Source organism: Felis catus, chromosome E2 (genome assembly GCF_018350175.1).
Source record: "Felis catus isolate Fca126 chromosome E2, F.catus_Fca126_mat1.0, whole genome shotgun sequence".
Taxonomy (NCBI): domain Eukaryota; kingdom Metazoa; phylum Chordata; class Mammalia; order Carnivora; family Felidae; genus Felis; species Felis catus.
The window spans coordinates 8,659,111-8,680,682 of NC_058382.1; the positions used below are offsets into that span (position 1 = coordinate 8,659,111).

At 53.4% G+C, this 21,572-nt stretch overlaps 1 protein-coding gene across 8 annotated transcripts; it reads right to left on the bottom strand.

Moving 5' to 3' along the window:
* Window positions 1-4,366: 4,366 nt before the first annotated feature.
* Window positions 4,367-20,928, bottom strand: SNRNP70 (small nuclear ribonucleoprotein U1 subunit 70). Of its 8 annotated transcripts, none has more exons than XM_045045728.1 (10): window positions 20,732-20,928; window positions 19,808-19,964; window positions 17,971-18,033; window positions 17,803-17,879; window positions 13,220-13,284; window positions 12,989-13,051; window positions 12,246-12,327; window positions 8,898-8,999; window positions 5,292-5,379; window positions 4,367-5,209 (listed from the first exon to the last, which is right to left on the bottom strand). In XM_045045728.1, exons 2-10 carry the CDS (start codon window positions 19,864-19,866, stop codon window positions 4,558-4,560), a joined length of 1,251 nt encoding a protein of 416 aa, XP_044901663.1. In that variant the 5' UTR covers window positions 19,867-19,964; window positions 20,732-20,928; the 3' UTR covers window positions 4,367-4,557. The 8 variants fall into 8 exon arrangements, with proteins under 8 accessions (XP_044901663.1, XP_044901662.1, XP_044901660.1 ...); XM_045045727.1 differs by having other exon boundaries at window positions 4,367-5,182; window positions 17,803-17,857; window positions 20,732-20,927; XM_045045725.1 differs by having other exon boundaries at window positions 17,803-17,857; window positions 19,808-20,030; window positions 20,732-20,927.
* Window positions 20,929-21,572: the final 644 nt, after the last annotated feature.

The window sequence follows — 21,572 nt, forward strand, 5'->3', positions numbered from 1 at the left end:
CAAAGTTAGAAAGAAGATTTAAAAAGGGGGGGGGTGCCTGGGTGGCTCAGTTGGTTAAGTGTGGGACTTGGACTCAGGTCGTGATCTCATGGTCCGTGGGTTCGAGCCCCGCATCAGGTTCTGTGCTGACAGCTCAGAGCCTGGAGCCTGCTTCGGATTCTGTCTGTCTCTCTGTCTCTCTCTCAAAAATAAACAAACATTAAAATTTTATTTTCCAAAAAAAAAGGGGGGGGGCCAGGAAAGTAGTAGGGAAACCAGGTGGGAGAAACTGTTAAGAAAGTGCTTTTATTTATTTTTTTAACATTTATTTATTTTTGAGAGAGAGAGAGAGAGAGAGAGAGAGAGAGAGATATTGAGAGGGAGACACAGAATCTGAAGCAGGCTCCAGGCTCTGAGCTGTCAGCACAGAGCCCAATGCAGGGCTTGAACCCACAAACGGTGAGATCATGACCTGAGCTTTAGTCAGACGCTTAACCGACTGAGCCACCCAGGCACTCCAAAAGGGTGCTTTTAAAAGGGGAAGCGGGCAGTGGTATCGGATATTCTAAAGAGGCCAAAGGCACATAGGAAATGTAGACAAGACTGTGGAGAAGACTGATTGTTGCCTGCCCGCACCATTAGCTGGATGGGGATGAGGAAGCCAGAAAAGGGCTTTGGCAAAGGGAGAGAGCTAGATCAGGTTTGTCTCTCCCTCTCTCCCTCAGAGTACAGAACATGTTTACAGTTGAAAGCAAAATCCAAGAATACAGAAAGGCTGATACTGAAAAGAACCTCCCCCTACCCCCACCCTAACTCTCCCCACTGCAAGAGGCAGCTTATGGCTGTTCAATCTTCTAGTTGCTTCTGTATCTAAGTAACATGCTATGTCTCAATGTAGCAATGTTAGATGTTAGTAATAGATTACATATTGATTTTCTGCTCTTACAACCTTTCTGCTCTCTTCCCATGGTAGTTTTCTCCTACCAGATTTTCGGGCCATCCATCAAGTGCTCATGGTACGTCTGAGTACTTATTATTTCCTGCCGAGCCCAAGTAGTGTTCCGTGCTTCCATTTCCTTTTCTGGACAGCTTCTGGTTTTGTTTTGGCTTTCCTGGGATTTCTATGTGCTTTTCTTCCATCACCTTCTCAATTTTTCAAATTTTCCATCACAAGGAATTTTACGGATTCTTTTTTAGTCAGGTTCACTGAAAAATAATTGACAATGCAGCACTGTAGATGTTTAAGGCGGACAAACAGCATGATGGTTTGATTTATGTATATCGTGAAATGATTAGTGCCATTGGTTCAGCTACTGAACCTTCTTTTTAACCTGAAAACTCCTTGGAAACTTGAATCCTCTGACCCCAAAAGGGTTGGAAGTGCTCTCTAGAAACTGCCAAACTGGGACTTTCCTCCATTGCTCTGAATCAGATCTAGTTTCCTCTTATTTATTTTTTTTACATTTATTTATTTTTGAAAGACAGAGTGAGACAGAGTGCAAGTGGAGGAGGGGCAGAGAGAGAAGGAGACACAGAATCTGAAGCAGGCTCCAGGCTCTGAGCAAGAGGTCAGCACAGAGCCCGATGCGGGGCTCAAACCCACGAACCGTGAGATCATGACCTGAGCCGAAGTTGGACACTTAACCGACCGAGCCACTCAGGCGCCCCATAGTTTCCTCTCTTTTAAATCCCTTGTTTTGGTGATGTATATCCTGTTAACTTCCTTAAAAGGTCGTGAGATTTCTTTTACTTTCAAGAACGTTTGCCTAATTCTTTTTCTCCCCTAGTACTTGTAATGTTTGTAACAGAACATTTCAGGTCACGACGTATCTGATTACAGAATGCATCTCAACTCTTAACTTGTTAATGTTTTCAGCTCTAAAGTTTCCATTTGACTTTTTTCTTTTAAAGACTGCAGCTCTCAGTTAAAGTTCTCCATCCTGGGGGCGCCTGGGTGGCTCAGGAGGTTAAGCATCTGGCTCTTGATTTCAGCTCAGGTCATGATCTCATGGTTTGTGAGGTCAGGCTCTGCACTGACATCACGGGCCCTGCTTTGGATTCCTTCTCTCCCTCTCCCTCCATCTCCCTTTCCTTGTTTTGTCAACATATAGAACAACATTAGAATGCCCGGGTCAGAATACCTGGGTCTGTTGGCTGTTCTTTCCTTGGTTTTCAGCAATGTACATCCTTGTCTTTCTAACGTGCCTAATGATGCTGAGTATTGTGTACTAAAAATCACAGAGGCTCTGAATGAGACCTTCCTCCAAAGGGCTAAGTTCTCTCCTGGCAGGCAGATCACCTAAATCCTGATGAGGTTCACTTTCAGGTTTCTTCATGTCTGCTGTTTCACTTGTGGCTTACTCCAATATGGTGGCCGCTCTGGGGATCTCCAGCATGGCCATTGCTCCCTGCAGGGTGGGACCCCCAACCTGTCTCCCCCAGACCCGCAAGGCCGCTGCCACTTCTGCTCAACTCTGTAGCCTCCAGCTAGTTCTTTCCCATGAGCCCTTTTGGGGGTGGGGGTGGGGAGTTTCTTGCACTGACAGCAAGCAGTTTAGCAGTTGGCAAACGCCTTGAGTGGGGATTGCGTGTAGATCTGGGGGCTCAGTGCCCCATCTGGCCCCACCTGCATAGTGTGACCTCTGTGAACTCAGCCCAGTGGACTGCCACTTTGAGTCTGTTCCCCCAAACCAAATTGGCAAATGTCCTCAAAGAAAAAGGGAGGGTGTTGGCTTTCCTTCTCTTAGGCATCAGACTCCCTCGAGCCCAGGTCCCCAGTGCCTTTCACAAGTTCTTTTACAAACCGTGACTGGTCTTTATGTAACATAACCGGCATGTGCCACGCTAGTCCAGAACACTGTTCTTTGTAGCCAATTCCAGAAGTGTAGTTGCAGCATCTGGGCGATCTTTGAGAATATGCTAATTAGAGGCACTGAGCTCCCTTTTATTCTCTAAAGTCTTCCTTCCAGGGCCAGTTTTTCCACTTAACCTCGTGGTCTCCTGTTGCAGGATTTTCTCAAACGCCTGTCACCCTTGGGTGCTTAGGACGACTGAAGCAGTTAGAAGCATAATCCATGTGCTTGGTTTTCAGCAATGCAAGTGCTATTCTTTCTAGAGGGGCGCCTGGGTGGCTCAGTCGATCAAGCGTCTGACTTTGGCTCAGGTCTTGATCTCATGGTTGGTGAGTTTGAGCTCCACATTGGGCTCTGTGCTGTCCGCGCAGAACCTGCTTCAGATCCTCTCTCTCTCTCTCTCTGCTCCTCCCCCACTTGCACTCTCAAAAATAAACTTAAAAAAAAAAAATAGCATAAACCATGTGTGTCAGACAGACTTAATAGACAGGCTGCCTCTGGGTTATCAAGCCAAGTTTGCCTTTAGACAGAGAAACTTTTCAAACACCAAAGTAGCTCCTGTATTTGCCTGGGCAGGAAATGCCCACCCAGCTCCCTAAGCATCGAGTGCTGAAATGGAGGGTGACTGTTCCGCGTACAGATTCTGGAGTCCGCTACCCTCACTGCACTTGTAGTAGTGGTCTGGAGCCGCTCCAAGGTTCTGCAAGGCTAACTGGCTTCCTTCTCAAGCGGTCACCAGACTGAAGTGTCCTCACCGTCACCTGACGTGATCTTCTGTGTCCAGAAACAGCTGGAATCTCAACTGCTGATGGGACCTCCCCTTTCCTGTTAATCCTCCACTGTCAGAGCCGTGTGTGAAGTAAAAATACTCATGGTGCGGGTGGCTGGGAGGCTTGCTCTGTGAAGCATCCAACTTCAACTCAGGTCACGATCTCATGGTTCCTGAATTCAAGCCCTACATCAGGCTCTCTGCTGTCGGCACAGAGCCGGCCTCTCACAGATCTGTCCCTCTCCCTGCCTCTCCCCCACTCTCACATGTGCATTCTCAAAAATAAACATTTAAAAGAAGAGGGGCACCTGGGTGGCTCAGCTCCTCCTCCCCCAGCTTGTGCTCCCATTTCATCCCCCCACCCTTCCCAGCTCTCCAGCCTCAACAACAGCTCCCCTTCCAAAATCACAGCTTCCACAGAGTAACCTCATCTTAGAGCCCCACCTCCACCAAGACAAGGGTTACAGAGAGACGGCCCCATAAGAGCCCTGAGAAAGATGTTAGATGAAGAGAAAGGAAAAAGAAAAAGAAAAAAAGAAAAGGAAAGGAAAGGAAACCACAGAGACATCTAAGACCCTGACAGAGGGAACCCTTTCAGAGCACCTCCTTATCCCAGTTTAAATGGCTCTGGGGTAGTGGGGGTAGCCCCAGCCACAGGTCAAAAAAGCCCAAGTTTTTGGCATGCCCTGGGACACAGACCAGAGTAGGGCTGCTGGAAAGGGCACAACCTTCTGGGAAGACATTAAAAGCAGCGAAGAAACCAAGGTGCTTGTTATCAACAGGAAATTAATTTTATTTTAAATCCAAGGGGCCACAACAAATAAGGAGACTCCTACCCTTGGCTGGCAAACTTAGGTGGTGGCCAAGAAGGTTGGGAAGAGGACGACAGCAAAGGGACGGGCGGGAACGCGTCCAAACAAAACGGGGGGGAGGGGGGGGGGGAGGAAGAAGCCCTCTTCACTCTGGCGCAGCCTCCATCAAATACCCGTTCTCTGGAGCAAGATACCCATCACCTCCTTCAGACTCCATGTACATGTCTCGGCTTTCGTTGCCCAGACCCTCCAGCCCGTTGTCCTGGCCGCCACCACCCCCACCTCGGGCCTCATCCCTGCCCCGTTCACCACCCCGCTCCCCCCGCTTGTGATCGCGATCCCGGTCTCGGTCGCGGTCCCGGCGCCGCTCCCGTTCGCTCCGGTGGCTCCGACGTCGTTCCCGGTCTCGATCCCGGCCCTTCTCCTCTGGACCGTCAGGGCCGTCAGGACCCAGCTCCCCAGGAGGCCCGTCATCAGGCGGCGCATCACCAGCCTCGGAGGGCTCCGCCATGTCGCCACCGCCTCCGCCACCACGTAGCTCCTCCTTGCGCTCCCGCTCGCGTCGTGCCCGCTCCCGGCTCCGGCTACTTCGCCGCTTCCGTTCCCGGTCCTTGTCCTTGCTACGCTCCCTGGATCGCCTCCGCTCCTCCTTGTCGCGACTCCGTGAGCGCCGCCGCCGGTCCCGAGAGCGGGAGCGTCGCCGTTCTCGCTCCTTGTCTCTCTCGCGGCTTCGTTCCCTGCGCTCCCGCTCGCGGTCCCGGTCCCGGTCCCTGTGGGGAAGCGGGGAGGGGCCGGGCCTGGATGAGGTGGGCAGAGGTTTGTGGCGGGGCTCCCCCACGTGACCGCCCGCATCCCAGGAAACCAGCTGCCCAATCTTACCTCTCATCGTAGCGGGAAGTATCATCCCGGCCCGAATGCCGGATGTTCACGTCGGCCCCGCCTCTTCTGGTACCACCGAGGCCACCTCCTGGGGCGGGGGCGGGCGGAGAAAGGGTCAGTCCAAACAGGGCACTCAGGGAAGGGAGACGAGGCGCATCAAAGAGCAAAAGGCAGGCCTGCAACCGCCAGTGGCGGGTGCGCTTTAACAGGACAGCTGTGTTCACACACTTGAGGCCTTTCCCCAAGCGCCAGCTGGTCAACACCTGTACTCAGACTCCAAAGCGCACCCTTAACCTCCAAGTCCACACAGCCTCCCAAACCCCTTCTGCTCAGCTGCCTCCCGACACGCCGCCAAGCTAGAAACCTAACTAAAAAACGTGGTCGGCCTCAAATCCTCCAAGTTTCCCACTGCCTTTACTCCAGAATCTCCATCAAGCGGCCTCCAGAAGCTGGCCACTGGTTCTTCATTTTCGGGGCGCTTTTCAACCCCCTCACACTCTGTCTCGTCTCCTTTCTGCCCCACTCCGGGGGATCATTCACTGCTCCCCGTGGGGTCTGCTCTTCCCTGTCCGGTCAACTTACTCCCCCTTTACGGGTCCTCCTGAACACCATTTCCACCGCAAGCCTTCCCGAACCTACCCCACTGCCCGGTTCCCCACCATTTACTCACGGACTGAATACATTTCTTTCCTAAAACTTCAGGTGGCGCTTCACAGTGCACACGCCCCTGTGAGCAGGGAACTCCTGCCTCTCCAGACTGCTACGCACCGTGAAAGTCAGGACTAGGTCTGGATTTGCCGTCACCGGCATGTAACGTAAGTGTCTACGCACAGTAGTCAAAGGACAACTAAGGAGCAACGGCGCCTTCTTCGGATGGCAAAGCAAACCCAGAGAGTCACTTGCCCACACGGGGACTTGGCAACGAAGGTGCAGAACTGGGACAGGACTCCCGGCCGACTCCAGAAGCTGCCCTCTTGTGCACCGTTCCGCACCACACAGACCGGAAGCAAGCTTCAGTGAGGCGGGCCAGAGTTCCACGAAAGGAAAGGACTTCCAGCAGTGCCGGGTGAAAACAGGCAAAGGATGCTCGGAGAGCAAACATTCTAACAGGCACAGGCAACTGACCGGGCATCTGGAACGTCACAGGTATGATGCAGAACAGACTTGTGTCTTCAACTGTCAGGTCACAACCCAACAATGGATCACATCACCAATTAGATGGGTTGCAACCAACACACGTTAAAAAAAATAAAAGGCACCTGGATGGCTTAGTCGGTAAAGCATCCGACTTGAGCTCAGGTATTCTGTGGGTTGCATTCTGTGGGTTGGAGCCCCTCGTCGGGCTCTGTGCTGACAACTCAGAGCCCGGAGTCTGCTTCAGATCCTGTGTCTCCCTCTCTCTGCCCCTCCCCCACTTACTCTCTCCTGGTCAAAAATAAACATTATAAAAAAATTTTTTTAATAAACAAAAAACAGGGGCACCTGGGTGGCTCAGTCGGTCGAGCGACCGACTTCGGCTCAGGTCATGATCTCACAGTTTGTGAGTTCAAGCCCCACATCGGGCTCTGTGCTGGCAGCTCAGAGCCTGGAGCCTGCTTCGGATTTTGTGTCTCCCTCTCTCTCTGCCCCTCCCCCACTCATGCTCTGTCTCAGAAATAAACATTAAAAAAATAATTGTAATAGTAATAATAATAATAATAAAAAACAAAGGAAAGCAACAGAATATAAAATACTAGTATAGACTGTCTATAAAAAAGGTAATTTCTGGGGGAGCCTGGGTGCCTTAGTTAAGCATCCAACTCTTGATTTCAGCTCAGGTCACAGTCTTGCGGTTCGTGAATTCGGGCCCCACATCCGGCTCTGCGCAGATAATGTGGAGTCTGCCTGTGACTCTCTGTCCCTCCTCCATACTCGCTCTCTCAAAAATAAACATTAAAAAAAAAAAAAGTAATTTCTGTTCATAAAACTTTTGTTTGGGTTATAATTTTGCATGTATTAACATGCTGGGTCAGGAAGTACTAGGTACTGCTATCGCAAAACTTGAATGCCAACTGACCTAGAAGATTCTGGGATTCCGGGATTCTACCAGAACAGGAAACAGCACTCTGAAGAACTCACTCCACCCCAGAGAAATGAGGGCAAGATAAAAACCGATCTGTTGTTCAGAGACCCAGCAGTTGAATGTGTGGTCTCTGTCACACAGGCAAGTTCAGGGTGAGAAGAGTGGGCAGGAAGGCAGGGTTAAGAGCAGAGTACTGATCCATCTGACAGGTCTACCCAAGGAGGACCATCTTCCTGGACAACTGTCACTCACCCTCAAAGAAGTAGGTCCTTAACAGGCATGTTTGGATGGCAAGACCTCAGACCCAGGCCCAAGGCTGAGCCACTGAGATCCACCCACCCCGAAACGCAGAGACTCAGTCAAGACTGAGTATAAAGCAGGACACACACTGGGCCAGTGCAGGGAAACACAGAAGAGATCAGTCTGCACAGATAGCAGGCAAGACAGAAGCAAGCTGCAGCGACACCAGAGGTGGCTCCTGGCAACTTTAAGGTCTGGCTACCAGGTCCCCTTCAGGCCAACTGGCATCACACATCTTTGGGCTCCAAAGGATCCGTGGGATTCTCAATCAACAAGGCTCCTCTGTGCTTTAAAATCCTCAAATGTATTTCTGATACCTGCAACCAAACTGACCTTGACTGACACTGTGAATGACAATTAGAGACAGACAAAGACCGTCATATATGTATGCCTTACTCTTGACTAAAACACATGGTAAAGGTGCCTGGGTGGCTCAGTCAGTTAAACATCCAACTCCTGATCTCGGCTCAGGTCACGATCTTATGGTTCGTGGGACTGAGCCCCGTGTCTGGCTGGGTGCCGACAACATGCAGCCTGCTTGGGATTCTCTCCTTCCCTCAGCCCCCCCGCCCCCCGCCCCATGCACATGGCTCTCTCTCCCTCTCAAAAGAAATAAACATTAAAAAAAATTAGAGTAAAAACATGGGGGGTGCCTGGGTGGTTCAGTCGGTTAAGCATCTGACTTTGGCTCAGGTTATGATCTCATAGTTCTTGAGTTTGAGCCCCATGTCGGGCTCTGTGCTGACAGCTCAGAGCCCAGAGATGCTTTGGATTCTGTGTCTCCCTCTCTCTCTGTCCCTCCCCTGCTGGTATATTCTCTCTCTCTCTCTCTCTCTCAAAAATAAACAAAAAGATTTTTAAAAAAGGAAAAATATGGTAAACAGGCATTTGCTGAACCAACGTATCAACAGACAAGCAAGAGCAAAGAGTCAGTGGATGAGAGGGTGACATTTACAACCCTACCAGGGGCTCCTTGCCAAGCTGGGCATCTGGTGTGCTGAGCTTGGTGAACTCTGAGGTGACCCCCACTTTCCAGGATAAGGAGAATGAGGCACAAAGAGAGGAAGTCCACCAACTAGAGAGTAACCCAGAACAGGAAGACAGCCCTCAGGAATGATGACGGTGATGAGAGACAAGCTGGAGAGAGGAAGGAAAGACGTGAGCAGCCAGGCAGGCAGACAGTGGCAGGGAATGCAGAAGGGATGCAGGCCCGCCGGGGCCCAGCCCACACAGGGAGCGCTCACCTAGCCGCCGGGGCCGCCAGCCCTTCACGGTTCGGCCCCTCTCCACGTCCACAAGGACCCTCCTGCCGTCAATCTTCTTGCCATCTGCGTGCTTGTAAGCGGCTGCAACAGACGTGGGGGGGGGGGGGGGGGAAAGAGTCCCCAGAGGGTCCTCTAGTCAGGAGAGGGCCCGGCTCTGTGGCATCCCCACCCCCATGTCCCCATCAAGGCACTCTGTGCGCAGGCGCACACACACACACGCACGCGCGCACACACGCACGCAAGCACACGCCCACCAGACAGCCAGGCAACTGACAGCCAGACTGACCCTCTCCCAAACCAGGAGGGGCCTGCTCCATCTTGGAACTTGTTCATCACCCCCCAAATGCTACTGGGGGGAGCAGGACCACCCCAACCACCACCCACCCACCTGGGCTGCCAAGCCCTGCCTACTCCCACCCGACAGAGCAGCCCCCTCCTGTCCAGGCGGCCAAAGTCGCTGCAAAGAAACTGAAGGTTAACTTAAGGTTGGACTCTGCTGTGGGGGAGGGCTCCTCCACAACCCCAGGCATGCACCCTAAAACATCGTGCTGGGGGAGGAGGCCCAGCTGGGCCGCGCTGCACCCCAGCTCACACCGTTTTATTTTTTATTTTTTTTGTGTTTTGGGGGACGGAGGTGAGTGTGGGGGGAACAGACATCAGAACAGAAAATGAACCAGAAAAGGGTGGGAGAAATCTTCAGGAGATGGCAGGGAGCAGAAGGGTGGGGTTACGGTGCTCCCAGGGGGCCTGGAGGGGCCCCCTACAGCAGGTGGGGGAGAGGGAAAGTGGAGGGAGGCATGGGAGGCGTGCGGTGCTCCTCACAATTCCTGCCTTACCTGAGCCGACTGACTGCCACCCAATCCCAGCCCCCGTCCCATCTCTCCCTCCACAGCCCCTGCTCAACAAACGCTGGGAGGCCAACCCCAGCCTGAGCCTGCCGGGCAGAGCGAGGAGTAGAGGGGGAGATTCGGGGTGAGGCATGTTCCTGCTCTTGGGCAGGGCACAGCAATGGGCAGGCCCAACCCAGGGCCTGTCTCACACGGGCGTCGGGAAGGCCAAAAAAGTCCGTTTCCCACCCCCAGCCCTGGCCTAGGGAGTTGTCCTCAACCAACCACAATACCCTGCCCCGCCCCAGCCCGCTCCCCCCCAAATAACAACCAGAGGAAGAGAAAAAGGTGCCATTTACCGATGCCGGCCTTGCGGGTGTCCAAACCGAGCGGGATGGGGGGGGCTCGGCAACTCCTGGGGGCCTGGCGAGGAGGCGGGCTTCCCGGGGGGGGACACGGGACCGCTTACCTGGAGCCCCCAAGCTTACCTGAGCACGCGCACAGACCCCACACCCACCACCATGGGGTCAGCTAAAGCTACAGGGAGGGAAGTGGGGGGGTTCTAGGGAGCCAGTGGAGAGGAAGAGGAACCACGTCTCCTGCACCACCTGGAGGCAGGCAGAGGAAGTGGCGGACCCCAAAGAAACCTCATGGAGGCCTTGAAAGAGGGGGAGACAAGGATTAACATCAAGTCTAGGAGCTGGTAAAGTCCCGGGACTATCTTATTGCATTTAAGAAGGAGGCTGGGGAGGCCTCAGAGAACCTGTGCGCCCTCACCTTTCCCGGTAAAGTCCACGCTAAACTAGGCACACGCCCCGCCCCCTCGCAGCACATAGAAGGACTTTTCCAACTCGAGTTCCACACTCCCTCCCGCCACCTGCAGGTCAAAGGCTGGCACCCAAAGGGGCAGCCTCAAGGGGTCCAGGAGATGGCGTGCAGCCCAGGATCTGAGGAGGAGGGGCCGCTCGGCCCCCGAACCCAGAGGAGGGTAGTGGGGGGACGGGAGTGAAGGACCGGGAACACAGTCAGGCAAAGGAACCCTGCTCTGGTTCAGTGTCCCAAACCCCGGAAGAAGCCCAACCCAGGAGTACCAGCAAAGAAACCACGTGACATGTGTGCTTCTAGGCTCGTCTTTCTCTCCCTCTCTTAGGTCTCTATAGACAGCGGAAGGGTTTTAAGTAGAATCTACGACACCTTCAGCCCCTGGCAGCCTGTCACTTGGTCCCTCCCACACTCCAATCCCCAATTCCGTGCACTCTGCAGAGCCGCTGGGCACTACGGCCCTTAGGTAGGCCTCGACCAGGAGAAGGCAGACAGAAAAGGGGCACAGCACCCTGAATCTAGCAACCAGAAAGATTCTCCAGGGCCACCACAGTGACAGCCCCACAGAAGCACGGGGGCAGGGAGCAAAGGATTGAAGGGTTCCATGTGGAGCCCTCCCCCCAGTGCGTCCTGTCTTCGGCATTCCTGTAACCTTCCCACTGACGCCATGAAGCCAGGTTAAGTCAGGGGCTGGGTGGAGCCCAACTGGAGAGGCCAGACGCCTTTCCAATCAGGGTCCGTCCTTCCCTTCCTGGGACCGACAAGATTACCAGAGAGCCTGTGGACTGGGGGCAGGGGTGGCAGGAGGGACAAAGGGCACCCAAACAAGGAAAGGGTTCCGGGTGCGGGGAGGCTGAGGGGGCGACTGGGGATGGGAGGAGGGAGGCCTCACTGCTCCTGCACTGCCTGGCTAAGCTGGGCTAGTGTGCGGTGCTGAGTGATCTTACCCATGATACAAACCCTTATACCAACCATACACTGAGGTGTTGTAAGGGGAGCGTAAGCATCAGCTGCAAGCCAGCTGCGTGGTGGCTGCAGTGACAATAAGAACAGTCAATTAATACGGCGGCCCCTGGACACGCCGCAGCCCTGCCCGCCCCCGCCCACCCATCCCGGCCCATGTGGACGCCGCCGCGGCCTCAAAGGGGGCTTTGGAGATGTGGGGGCAGGCGCCGAACACGCCTACAGGCCCACTGCCCGCTGAGGAACAGGGTGGGGGGCCAGGGGTGGGGAGGCGGAGGGTCGGGTGGCCCAGCCCCAGTTCTGCTGGGGGGAAGAGAGGGCAGGTTCAAAGGCCAGTCCTCATTCTGACCTAGCCACCCCCACTTCTGGTGGGGGGAATGGGGAGAGGCTCCCCGAACACCCGACCCCTCCCCCCCACGTCCAGCTGGCCCCAGCTCCCACCCAGTTCCCTCCTTGCCCCTGAGGTTCAACGTGTGACACTTACCTCCCCGGGTTCACACACACACACACGTTGTGGGGGATTTTGGTTTTTGTTTTTTAAAAAACACGTATATATAAAAAAAAAAAAGATATATCAGAAACAGAGGGAGGAGGAGAAGAGACATCGCTAATGTCAGGTTTGGCAGGGCAGGGGTTGGGGACAGACGACAGGAAGGGGCTGGGCAGCAGAGAAGAGAGAGGGTCAGAGGGCAGGGCTCAGGCCAGAGGTACTCACAGTGCATGTCTCGCTCATGTTCGTACTCGATGAAGGCATAGCCACGGGGCTTTCCTGACCGCTTGCTGTAGACCATGTGTATCTGACGGAGGCAGCCGGTGGGGGGCGGCGCAGAGATTAGTTCTCAGACAAGGAAATCCCACCCTTTCAACCACAGAGGCGGCCTACGCCAGCGACAGATGCCTCACACCCTGTCCCCGTCCCTGTCCCTGAGAGCCCCAGGTGACTAATGCCCTCCCAGCACCGGGCTCAGCAGTGGACGCGCACACTGATCTCAAGCCCTCACTACTGCTCAGAGCGCTCAGGGGACTTTTCGATGAAATCGAGGCCCGCCGGTTAAACACAAAGCCTTGCTCCACAACAGCAATTGGCACACGCTTCTACATCTTCCCTAAAGGGCCAGACGGCAGATACTTCCAGTTCCATGGACCTGACAGTCTCTGTCCCGACCACCCGCCTCTGCCTCACAGCAACGGGAGCCGCAGACAACGGTAAACAAACGGGCTTGGCTAGTTACCACTTCTTAATTTTACTCCTGCCACCCAAAATCCCCTGCGAGGAAGTCTCCTGCCACCCAAAATCCCCTGCGAGGAAGTACAGTCAGAATGGAAAGGCAGCCCATGGACTCTGAAGCCCTGAAATGATGGGATGCATCCTTGGGGCCAGGAACCAGCCTTCTCCCTCCACACCCCGCCACCAAATCCCTTTCCAATTCAAATAACCCCCCGTCCCAGTCCACTCACTCTTTTGATGGGTCCGTACACCTCAAACTCTCTCCGGAGCTTGGATTCTGTTGTGTCATAGTTCTACCAGGAGACAGACAGACACAAAGTTAAGTGGGAGAAATTAACCATCCCCAAGCCCTCAGAACATTCCAAGACCTAGCCTACTGTCCTTTGTCCCACACCCAAGCTCTCAGCAGCCCAGGGTTTTGGCTTCTCTGGGGCTCCAGGGCTGGGGAGCTGGGGACTCACCACTCTAGCCACAAAGAGAGTCTTGAAGGCATCACCCTGAGCATTGGGATCATTGTGAGGGTCCCCTGTACAGAAGAAAAGAATGCGTAAGTAGAAAATATCAACAGTCACACACAGCAAGAAAGACGGACAGACAGAGATCCGTTAGAATAAAATTGCTGGTGACCTGGAGACCTTGGACACACTCCGTTTTCCAGTTTCCCTGGGGCACAGCAGCCTTTATCTCAGTAACCAGTTTAGGCTGATGGGGGAAGGGGACAGGCTGACCTCAAGCTGACACTGGATGGGGGCCAGGAGTCTGAACACCATTTCAGACCTACATATGTTAAAGCCCCAGCCCCTTCCAGGTGAAGGCTGGGCATCCAGAGGCAGCCTGACCACTCCAGGTGCCAGGCTCCCTCCCTCAGCTGCGGGGCCACGCTGCCACCCAACGACACGGCTTGCACCTACAGCCCTCAGGAAAACCTGAGCTCAAAGGCTGGGAGAGAGCCTAGCAGTGTCTACCTGCTTTCTGCCCCATGACCTCTGTGCCCCAGGGAGAAACCCAGGCCTGGTGCTGGAGCGCACGAAATGCTCAACAGGCGCTTACTCCCAACCCTCCTACCACGAGGCCACTGAGGAACAACCATCTCCACAGAACGGAGCCAAAACCTATTACAAAACCAATTCCTGGGGGGATCCTGGTGGGTCAGGCCTGGGAAGAAGTCCTTTTCACCAACTACAGAGGCCCAAGCACGCACAGCGGTCCTCGACTCCTGCCAGGGTCCCAAAGGCACCCCGACCACTTCAGAGCAAAGGCGGTTCTTCCATGTGACACGACACAGCACAACCCTTAGAATGACATGTCGTATCCCAGGAGAATGTAAAAAAATGAACGTTAATAATTTATCGAACACATAATTAGGCCCAGACACTGCCGCACGCTGAAAATGAATCCTCATTCTGCAAACGGAAACTAAGCCAACCCCCGAAGCATGGAAGAGGAGAAGTGTCAGAGCAGCAAAGAGGCCAAGCCCGGCTTTACGTCCCAGCCCAACCTCACAGCCCCGGTGTTCTAACTACCAAGCTCCATACTGAACACCTACACACCAGCTTCTCAGGATGACAGCCCGGGTGCTGCAAGAAGCCAGAGAAATAAAGCTGCAGATCTGAGGAGGCTAGGCTGCGAACACAAGCGAAACTCAAGATGACTTCAGGGAATGTATTACAAACCAGAGAACTGAGCCTAACTACTTGGAAAGTGACGGTGGCCTTTGAAGACAACGCCATCTTTGCGCCTACCCCCTTCAGTTCCTCACCATCCCTCATCCTTCTGTGCCGTAGTTTTCTGTGCCCCGGTATCTCGATCTACACCGACCGCTCTCGCCCGTTCGTCCAACAGGTATCTGTGCAGTGCTGGCGAGTTCCCGGAACCGTCGTACGGAGCCAGGGATTCAGCGGCGCACAAGACAAAACACAGCCCCGTCCTCTCAAAGCTCAGATACTCATGCGGGGAGGCCGACAGCAAACTCGGTGAGGAAGTCATCTGGTTCCATCACACAGTGACAGACCCAGGGTGAAGAGTTGTAATGGGCAGGTCAGGAAAGGCCTCACCAGGATGAGGACATCTGACTGAAGACCTGAAACCGTCACAGCTGCAACGGGAAACGCATCTGCCAACCCTAGGCAGCAGGTGGCCTAACAGGCGGGGTAGGAATGCTAAGGCTACAATGGTTGCAGGGGATGGGGGAGAGGACCAAGGCCAAACAGCAGAGACCCGAAACTTCCTGACGTGCCGTGGAGGTGCCCGGCAGCATCCAAGGGACACTGCAGAACTCTCTGCGGTTCTTGCTTACTCGAGGGGTTGCCCTTGAGGGTGGCCAAAGGCAAAAACTAGTGCAGCCGAGCCGAGAACACCCATGGGTCTGCAAAAAGAAGACGTCAGCAGGAAGAGGGCAGCAGAGAACTGAAGCCGGTCAGCAGCTCACCAGTTGGTGCACTTGTGCGCACAAACTCAGGGAACTCCCGTGCTGGCACCTCTGCCCTTGGAAAACCCCTGGTTAAAGGGATTATCTAGGTAGCAACCCCGAGCAGGAGCCTGAAGAAACGCCCTATGGAGCCGGGAAGCCTGTTTAGGCTTTCAAATGGTAGGAAAAGTATTTCGAAACTCTCGGCTCTTGGGAAGTATACTGCCCTCAACGAGCACCGGGTTTCCTGATCTTAAAAATGGGAGTAATAACCCCCCGCCACACTTGGAAGCTGGGAGAAGTCAACGGTATGAAGTACACCAATTGCTTAACAAGGGACAAGGTCCCCTCTAATGGTAGCTGCTACCGGTGACAAGGCAGAGCCAACTTCTGTAGTCGGAGGTGGAGGCTCTTAGGGCCATGAAAACCCTAACGTACTTGACCTGTTTTTTTTTTTTTTTCTTTCCAGTTATGCAGAAGTTCAAACACTGAGGGAAGCAGAGAAAAATATAATGAAGCCCTATGAACCAGCTTCAATTATCAACACATGGCCATGTTTGCTTCATCTGTACCCCCATCCCACCAAAGTATTTTAAATCAAACACCAGACATAGCATTGCAGTCTCTAACAAAGAATTTTAAAGAAATCATCACCACCGTACTCTTACTAGACCTTAAAAGGTTAAGGTCAGCTCCTTAACCCGAAACCCAAGGTTCAAATGTACTCCGTTATTTCCAAAACTGGACTTTTAAAGTTAGTTTTTTTTTTTTTTAACGCTTATTTAAAAAGAATGGGGCAGGGGGGACATAGATCTGAAGCTGACGGAACAGAGCCTGATGCAGGACTCTGTACCCACAAACCATGATATCAAGACCTGAGCCAAAGTTGGACATTTAACTGACTGAGCCACCCAGGCGCCCCAATGCAGTTACCTCATTTAAATCAGGATCCAAACAACCATACACATCACTTGCTTGACCAATCTTTTGATTCTTTAATCGTTTTTGGTCCACTCCCTGCCCTTTTTCTCCTTGTCATTTATTTGTTAAAGAAACTGAGTTACAACTTTGTTTTATACCATTTCCCACATCCTGAATTCGACCAACTACATCTTTATGATGTCGTTTAACCTACCAAAATCCCATTCTTAAAAGTGTGGAAAATAACTTCTAACGGGAGAAAAGATTTATCCAAGGCCACCTGGCAGTTAAGCAGCAGGATCGGGGTTACAACGCACAAGGGTCAGACTGCAAGGCCTGTGCCCTACAATGCAACCAAGACTCCCCAGATTAACTGCCGACAATTCTGTGTGCCGAGCCCTATAGCAGCGGGGGCCAAGGTGGTGAGCAAATCGCATCCAAACACTGCTCTCTTAGAGCAGCTGTGAACCCACAGCGTAGAGATGGAGATGATCTTCAAATCTCCCCTGCAGACCAAAGCGACCAACCTGTAGCAGGACTCGGGGCTTTCAGCGCACAAGGCGACTTGACCCGAGCAAGGAAGTCACGAAAGGCTTCCTTGAGAAGTGACAGCTGAACAGGGATACAAAGAGCTGTTACACATAAACCAAGGTGTCATCAGAGACTGGGGGAACAGCCTGGGCCAAAGCCCAATGCCCAGGGACGTTCCAGCAAGAACGAGGCATGAGAAGAGGCCGCTGTAGCTCCAGAGGGAAGGAAGCACAGTGCACAACAAGTTCGAAACAGTGGGCAGGAAAGAGACTTTCATCTTTAAGCTGAGAGCAAAAGGAAGCTGTTAGCAGAAAATGATACAAAGTTGTACTTTAAAAAGACCCAAAGAACTTGGTGGAGACAGGCACGCGGGTAATCAGACGGTTACTGTGTGTCCAAGCAAGAGAAAACCTGAGTGGTGACACATACGGAGCGAAGGGTCAGATCTGGGACATTCAGAGAGTAACAGGACAGGTGGTGGTGACGAACCGGAGAAAGGAGTAAAGAAAGTGTTAAAAACAAACTGGGTGGCAACAACAGAGAGCATGACTAGCGAGGCTACACGGCCATGTTCCAGGGAAGAAAACATCCAAGGAGACCAGGTGGGAAGAGGAAATTCCGAATGCGGTTTGAACACAGGGTCTGAGAAAGGACAGGAAGGCAGCTCTGGTGAGTCATTGCTCAGAGAGCTCTCGGCTGGTATCAGGCCTTTAGATGCTTGGCATCTGCATAAGAGCCCTGAGGAAACATGCCGCTCCAGGGAATAAGGTCCAAAATGACACGATTCACCAGCCTCACAGGAGCTGAAAGAAAGACCGAGTCTTCCAACTACAACATCCTTACTCCAACAAGAAAGGGCCACTTGAGACCAACATGACCCTCTGTGAGTCTGGTTAATGACTACGACTATAACGGATCTGTCCTGCAGCCCGGGACACCCAGCTGGTTGTGGGAGTCTCCCTGAGTGCACTCCCCCGTACAGTGTGCAACCCGAGGTACCAGGCCTCCCTTCCCACCAACCCTGACCCCACGCTGTACTTCTAAATCCTAAACCAAACACAGTGCTTGGCCAACTTTGCGGGCTAAAACCCCCACCTTCCCAAATTAGAGTCCTGGGTTGGATTAGCCGGAGAGAAATGCAAGAAGGTTTGAAGAAAAAGAGATGGGAAGAGAAGAGAGACTTACACATTTTTAGCTCTGTCTCCACTTCCTGCTGTCGCCGCTCAATTTTTTCCCGTCTCTGTCGGGAAAAAGGTGGACAACTGAATGAGGAAAGAAGTGCCCTGATGTCAGGGAACATCCTGGAGAGAAAATGGCAAAACGACATGTGGCCAAAAGATGAAAATTGCATACCTTCCTCTCCATGCGTTCCTCTCGGGTTTCTGCTCGAGTTGGGGGAGGGGCATCTCGAGGGTCCTGGAAATAAGAAGACAGGTGACAGGGTGGGAGGGACAGGGGGAAATTGCAAGGGACACCCATCCAGAAAACAACACGTGCCTCAGCCACTCACACACAAACAAGCAAACACGGACAGTTCCCAGGCCAGTGGAGGCAGGGAGTGGCATCAAAACCTGGTCCACAGACCAGTGCTACCCACAAACTGTTCCCAGTCTGTGACCAGAAAAGTAGACAAATCAGAAGAATTCAGAAACTTCTACAGCAACCTGATAGAGCAGTTTGATGCCTGCTGATATTAACAACTCGATCTTGGGGCGCCTGGGTGGCTCAGTCGGTTGAGCATCTGACTTCGGCTCAGGTCATGATCTCACAGTCTGTGAGTTCGAGCCCTGCGTCGGGCTCTGCGCCTGACAGTGTAGAGTCTGCCTGGGACTCTCTCTCTGCCCCTCCCCCGCTCATGCTCTGTCTCTCTCTCTCTGTCAAAAATAAATAGACATTAAAAAAAAAAACTGAAAACAAAAACAAAAACAAACAACTCGATCTTGGGGCACCTGGATGGCTCAGTCGGTTGAGCATCCGACTTCGGCTTAGCTCATGATCTCATGGTTCATGAGTTCTAGCCTCACACTGGGCTCTGTGCTGACACCTCAGAGCTTCAGACTTTGTGTCTCCCTGTCTCTCTGTCCCTCCCCTGCTTGTGTGTGCGTGCTCTCTCCTCTCAAAAATAAATACGTTCAAAAGATAAACAAATAAAAACTTGATCTTTTATTCTGTGGTCTTTCTTTAAAGATACGAGAAAAAGCAGAACGATCCCTTCGTGTTTACCAAAAACCCCAATCTGCAAAAGATTTGTCCGTTACCATAGACAGAGATCGGGACCAGGGCTGATGCCCAAGAAGAGGACAGTGCAGTTCAGAAGCAATGACTGGACCCCTCCTGAGGGCCAGGGCAGTTCCTGAAGATCTCCCCAGCCACTCATTAAACGGTAACTGCCACATGGCCACATCATCAAGGACGCCACTGGCCTGTAGCCATCAAATTAGTTTAATTAGCTAATAACACTTCCCAGTACCGGTTCACCGAGGGCGGCAAATCCTACTAAAGAGCCAACCTCCTGTTATCTCTCCACTAACTTCTGCCCTGCAGCTTCCTCCACCGTCACGGCCCTTTCTTACTTGAGGCCAGACCTTCCCGCTTCTGGCTTCTGGCTGTGTGCCAGCATTTCTCAGGTGTGTTCTGATGCACCTTAGAAGGTGGATGTTGTCGGGCCAGTTTTACCAACGACAAAAACAGAGGCCCAGGTTACGTATTTGTGTTCTCCCTGCAGTTGCACAGCCGACATCCTCAAGCCCACACCAACATCATCCTATTAACAACAAAACCGGTCAACGCAGTAACACCGACGTTTTGCTGACTGGTTGGTGCCCAGCCCTGTAATAAGTGTCGCGGTTAATTCCCCACCAACACTATGAGGACAATACTACTATCCCCTGGCAAAAAATGCAGAAATCAAGTAAGAGAACACCCCATTTGCCCAAGGTCACATGGCTGATAAATGGCGTGCCAAGGACTGCCTGACCCCAGAACCTGAATCCTCAGCTGCTACTTACTGAATTTTCACAAAAACCCTACAAGGAAGCATTATCAACCCCATTTAAGACAGAGAAGCTGAGAATCAGAAAGAGTAAGTCCCCCGCCTAAATCACACAGAAAGCGTCCAGCAACTGGACCCTCCAATCCAGCTCCCCGGCCTCAGAACCCAAACCACTACCAGTCTGCTCAGCGAACTCACCTCAAACTCTCGGATGTAGGGCGCAATGCCACAGTAAGGTTGATTGTGGTGTTTCTCATGTGGCAGTTTCTCCAAGGGTGGCAGGTATGGGATAGGGTCACGGGGAGCAAAGAGGGCCAAAAGGTTGGGTGGCAGGAACTGGGTCATCTTGCCAAGTCTGAGGGAGGAAGGGCGGCCTTCGGTTAGGGTGACCGGGAGAGTCGAAGCCCCTATAATCCCGGGACTCCCAAGAAGAAAAAGAAAGAGGAGTAAGATCTCAGTATTAAAGCGGGTCCTGGAAGAAGACGGAATGATCGTATGGCTCACGGCAAAGAACTAAACCTGAACGAGAAATATAAAGTTCACGGGGGAAGGCTGTGAGAGGGCGAGGCAAGGCTGGTAAGGGCAGCGATGACTGGAAAAGAGTTTACGAGGAGTTAAAGTCTCAGGGTCCCGAGCAAGGAGCCGTGGGGCTGGGAGGTTCCCTGCGAGCGTGTGGATCCCTCAACGATCCTTACGAGGGAGGCCCAAACCAATGGCGGCTGGTGGTCCCACACCTTGGAGAACAGGTTACGGGGGCGAGAATCACAGGAAGTCTCCGATCAAGGGAAGAATCTGGTAAGCAACAAGCCCCTCGAGCTGGGGGCTTGTGGGTAATAAATGCAGGCCCCCAAAGGCGAAAGGAATTATGGGTAAGGGTCCAGGGCGCCGCGGAGACGAGGAAGAAAAAAAAGCAACACACCGCAAGGGCCTGTGGGTAAGGGGCCGCGGGAGAGCTGTGGGAAGAGGGTCTCGGTGCCCAGAGGAGTCTGGGTAAGGGGTCCAGAAAGGTCCTGCGGCGGTGGCGCGGGAAGGGGGCCCGGCCGCGGGGAAAAGGCTAGGGCCCACCGCAGGGGTTTGTGGGTAGCGGCTCCGCACCCGGTAAGGCCACTCAGTCTCACTCACCCGCCGCGCGGCGCCCTCCTCGGCCTGGAGACGGTCCGGGGGCTCGCGGCGGTTGCGGCGGCCCCTCAGCAGCAGGGACTCCCGCTCTCGCTTCGACTACGGCGGCGCCCGCGTCGGTCTCCCTCAGTCGCCCGCCCAGCGCGCGCACCAGGCCGCTGCTCACGAGCCCGCGCGGCCTCGGCTCGCGACAGGGGCAAGGGGTGGAGCCAGCCTCAAATCCCTCCGCCGGCCGCGCTGCGCACGCGCGGCGCGATCCAGAACGACCCACACACAGGGACCTGGCGGCGCCGCGGGGACTGCGCACGCGCAAGGTCGCTTCCCCGCCCACGGGCACCTTAAACTCCTTTGCCGCGGCTGGCTGCAGGCCGCAGTGCGCACGCGGGTACCGCACCAAACCCCAGCCCCCACCACCTTTCGCTTTCGGCTCCAACCGCCTCCGTGCGCCAGACTCCTCGATGCTCCGCCCCTTTCCCTAACACACTTCCCGGATCTTGTACGCATGCGAATGTTGTGTGTACAACTAAATACCCCTCCGCCGCCTGGCAAAGAGGCAAAGAGTCCGTACGTGAATGGTGTTACGTTGATGTCTAACCTGTTAAATCATAACTGTTCATTCAGCGCCTAGTGTAATGCTAGGCGTTGCTTGGGCGCTGAAGATACATAGCACGTGACTAAGAGAAAGTCTTTTTCTTCTTGGAGCTTACGTTGTACTGGGGAGATGATAAAGGCATTTAAAAAGAATAAATTGTGGGGGGGGGGGAGAATAAATTGGGGGTTGTGGCCAACACAATAAAGAAAAATAGGGCAGGGGTGCCTGGGTGGCTCAGGTCATGATCTCGGA

Coding starts and splice junctions, on each gene's coding strand:
- SNRNP70 (XM_045045725.1), bottom strand. CDS start 19,954: ATGACCCAGTTCCTGCCACCCAACCTTTTGGCCCTCTTTGCTCCCCGT. Junction 17,858..17,970: donor AGGAACGCATGGAGAGGAAG/GTATGCAATTTT, acceptor TTTTCCCGACAG/AGACGGGAAAAAATTGAGCG. Junction 5,210..5,291: donor ACTTCCCGCTACGATGAGAG/GTAAGATTGGGC, acceptor CACCTCATCCAG/GCCCGGCCCCTCCCCGCTTC.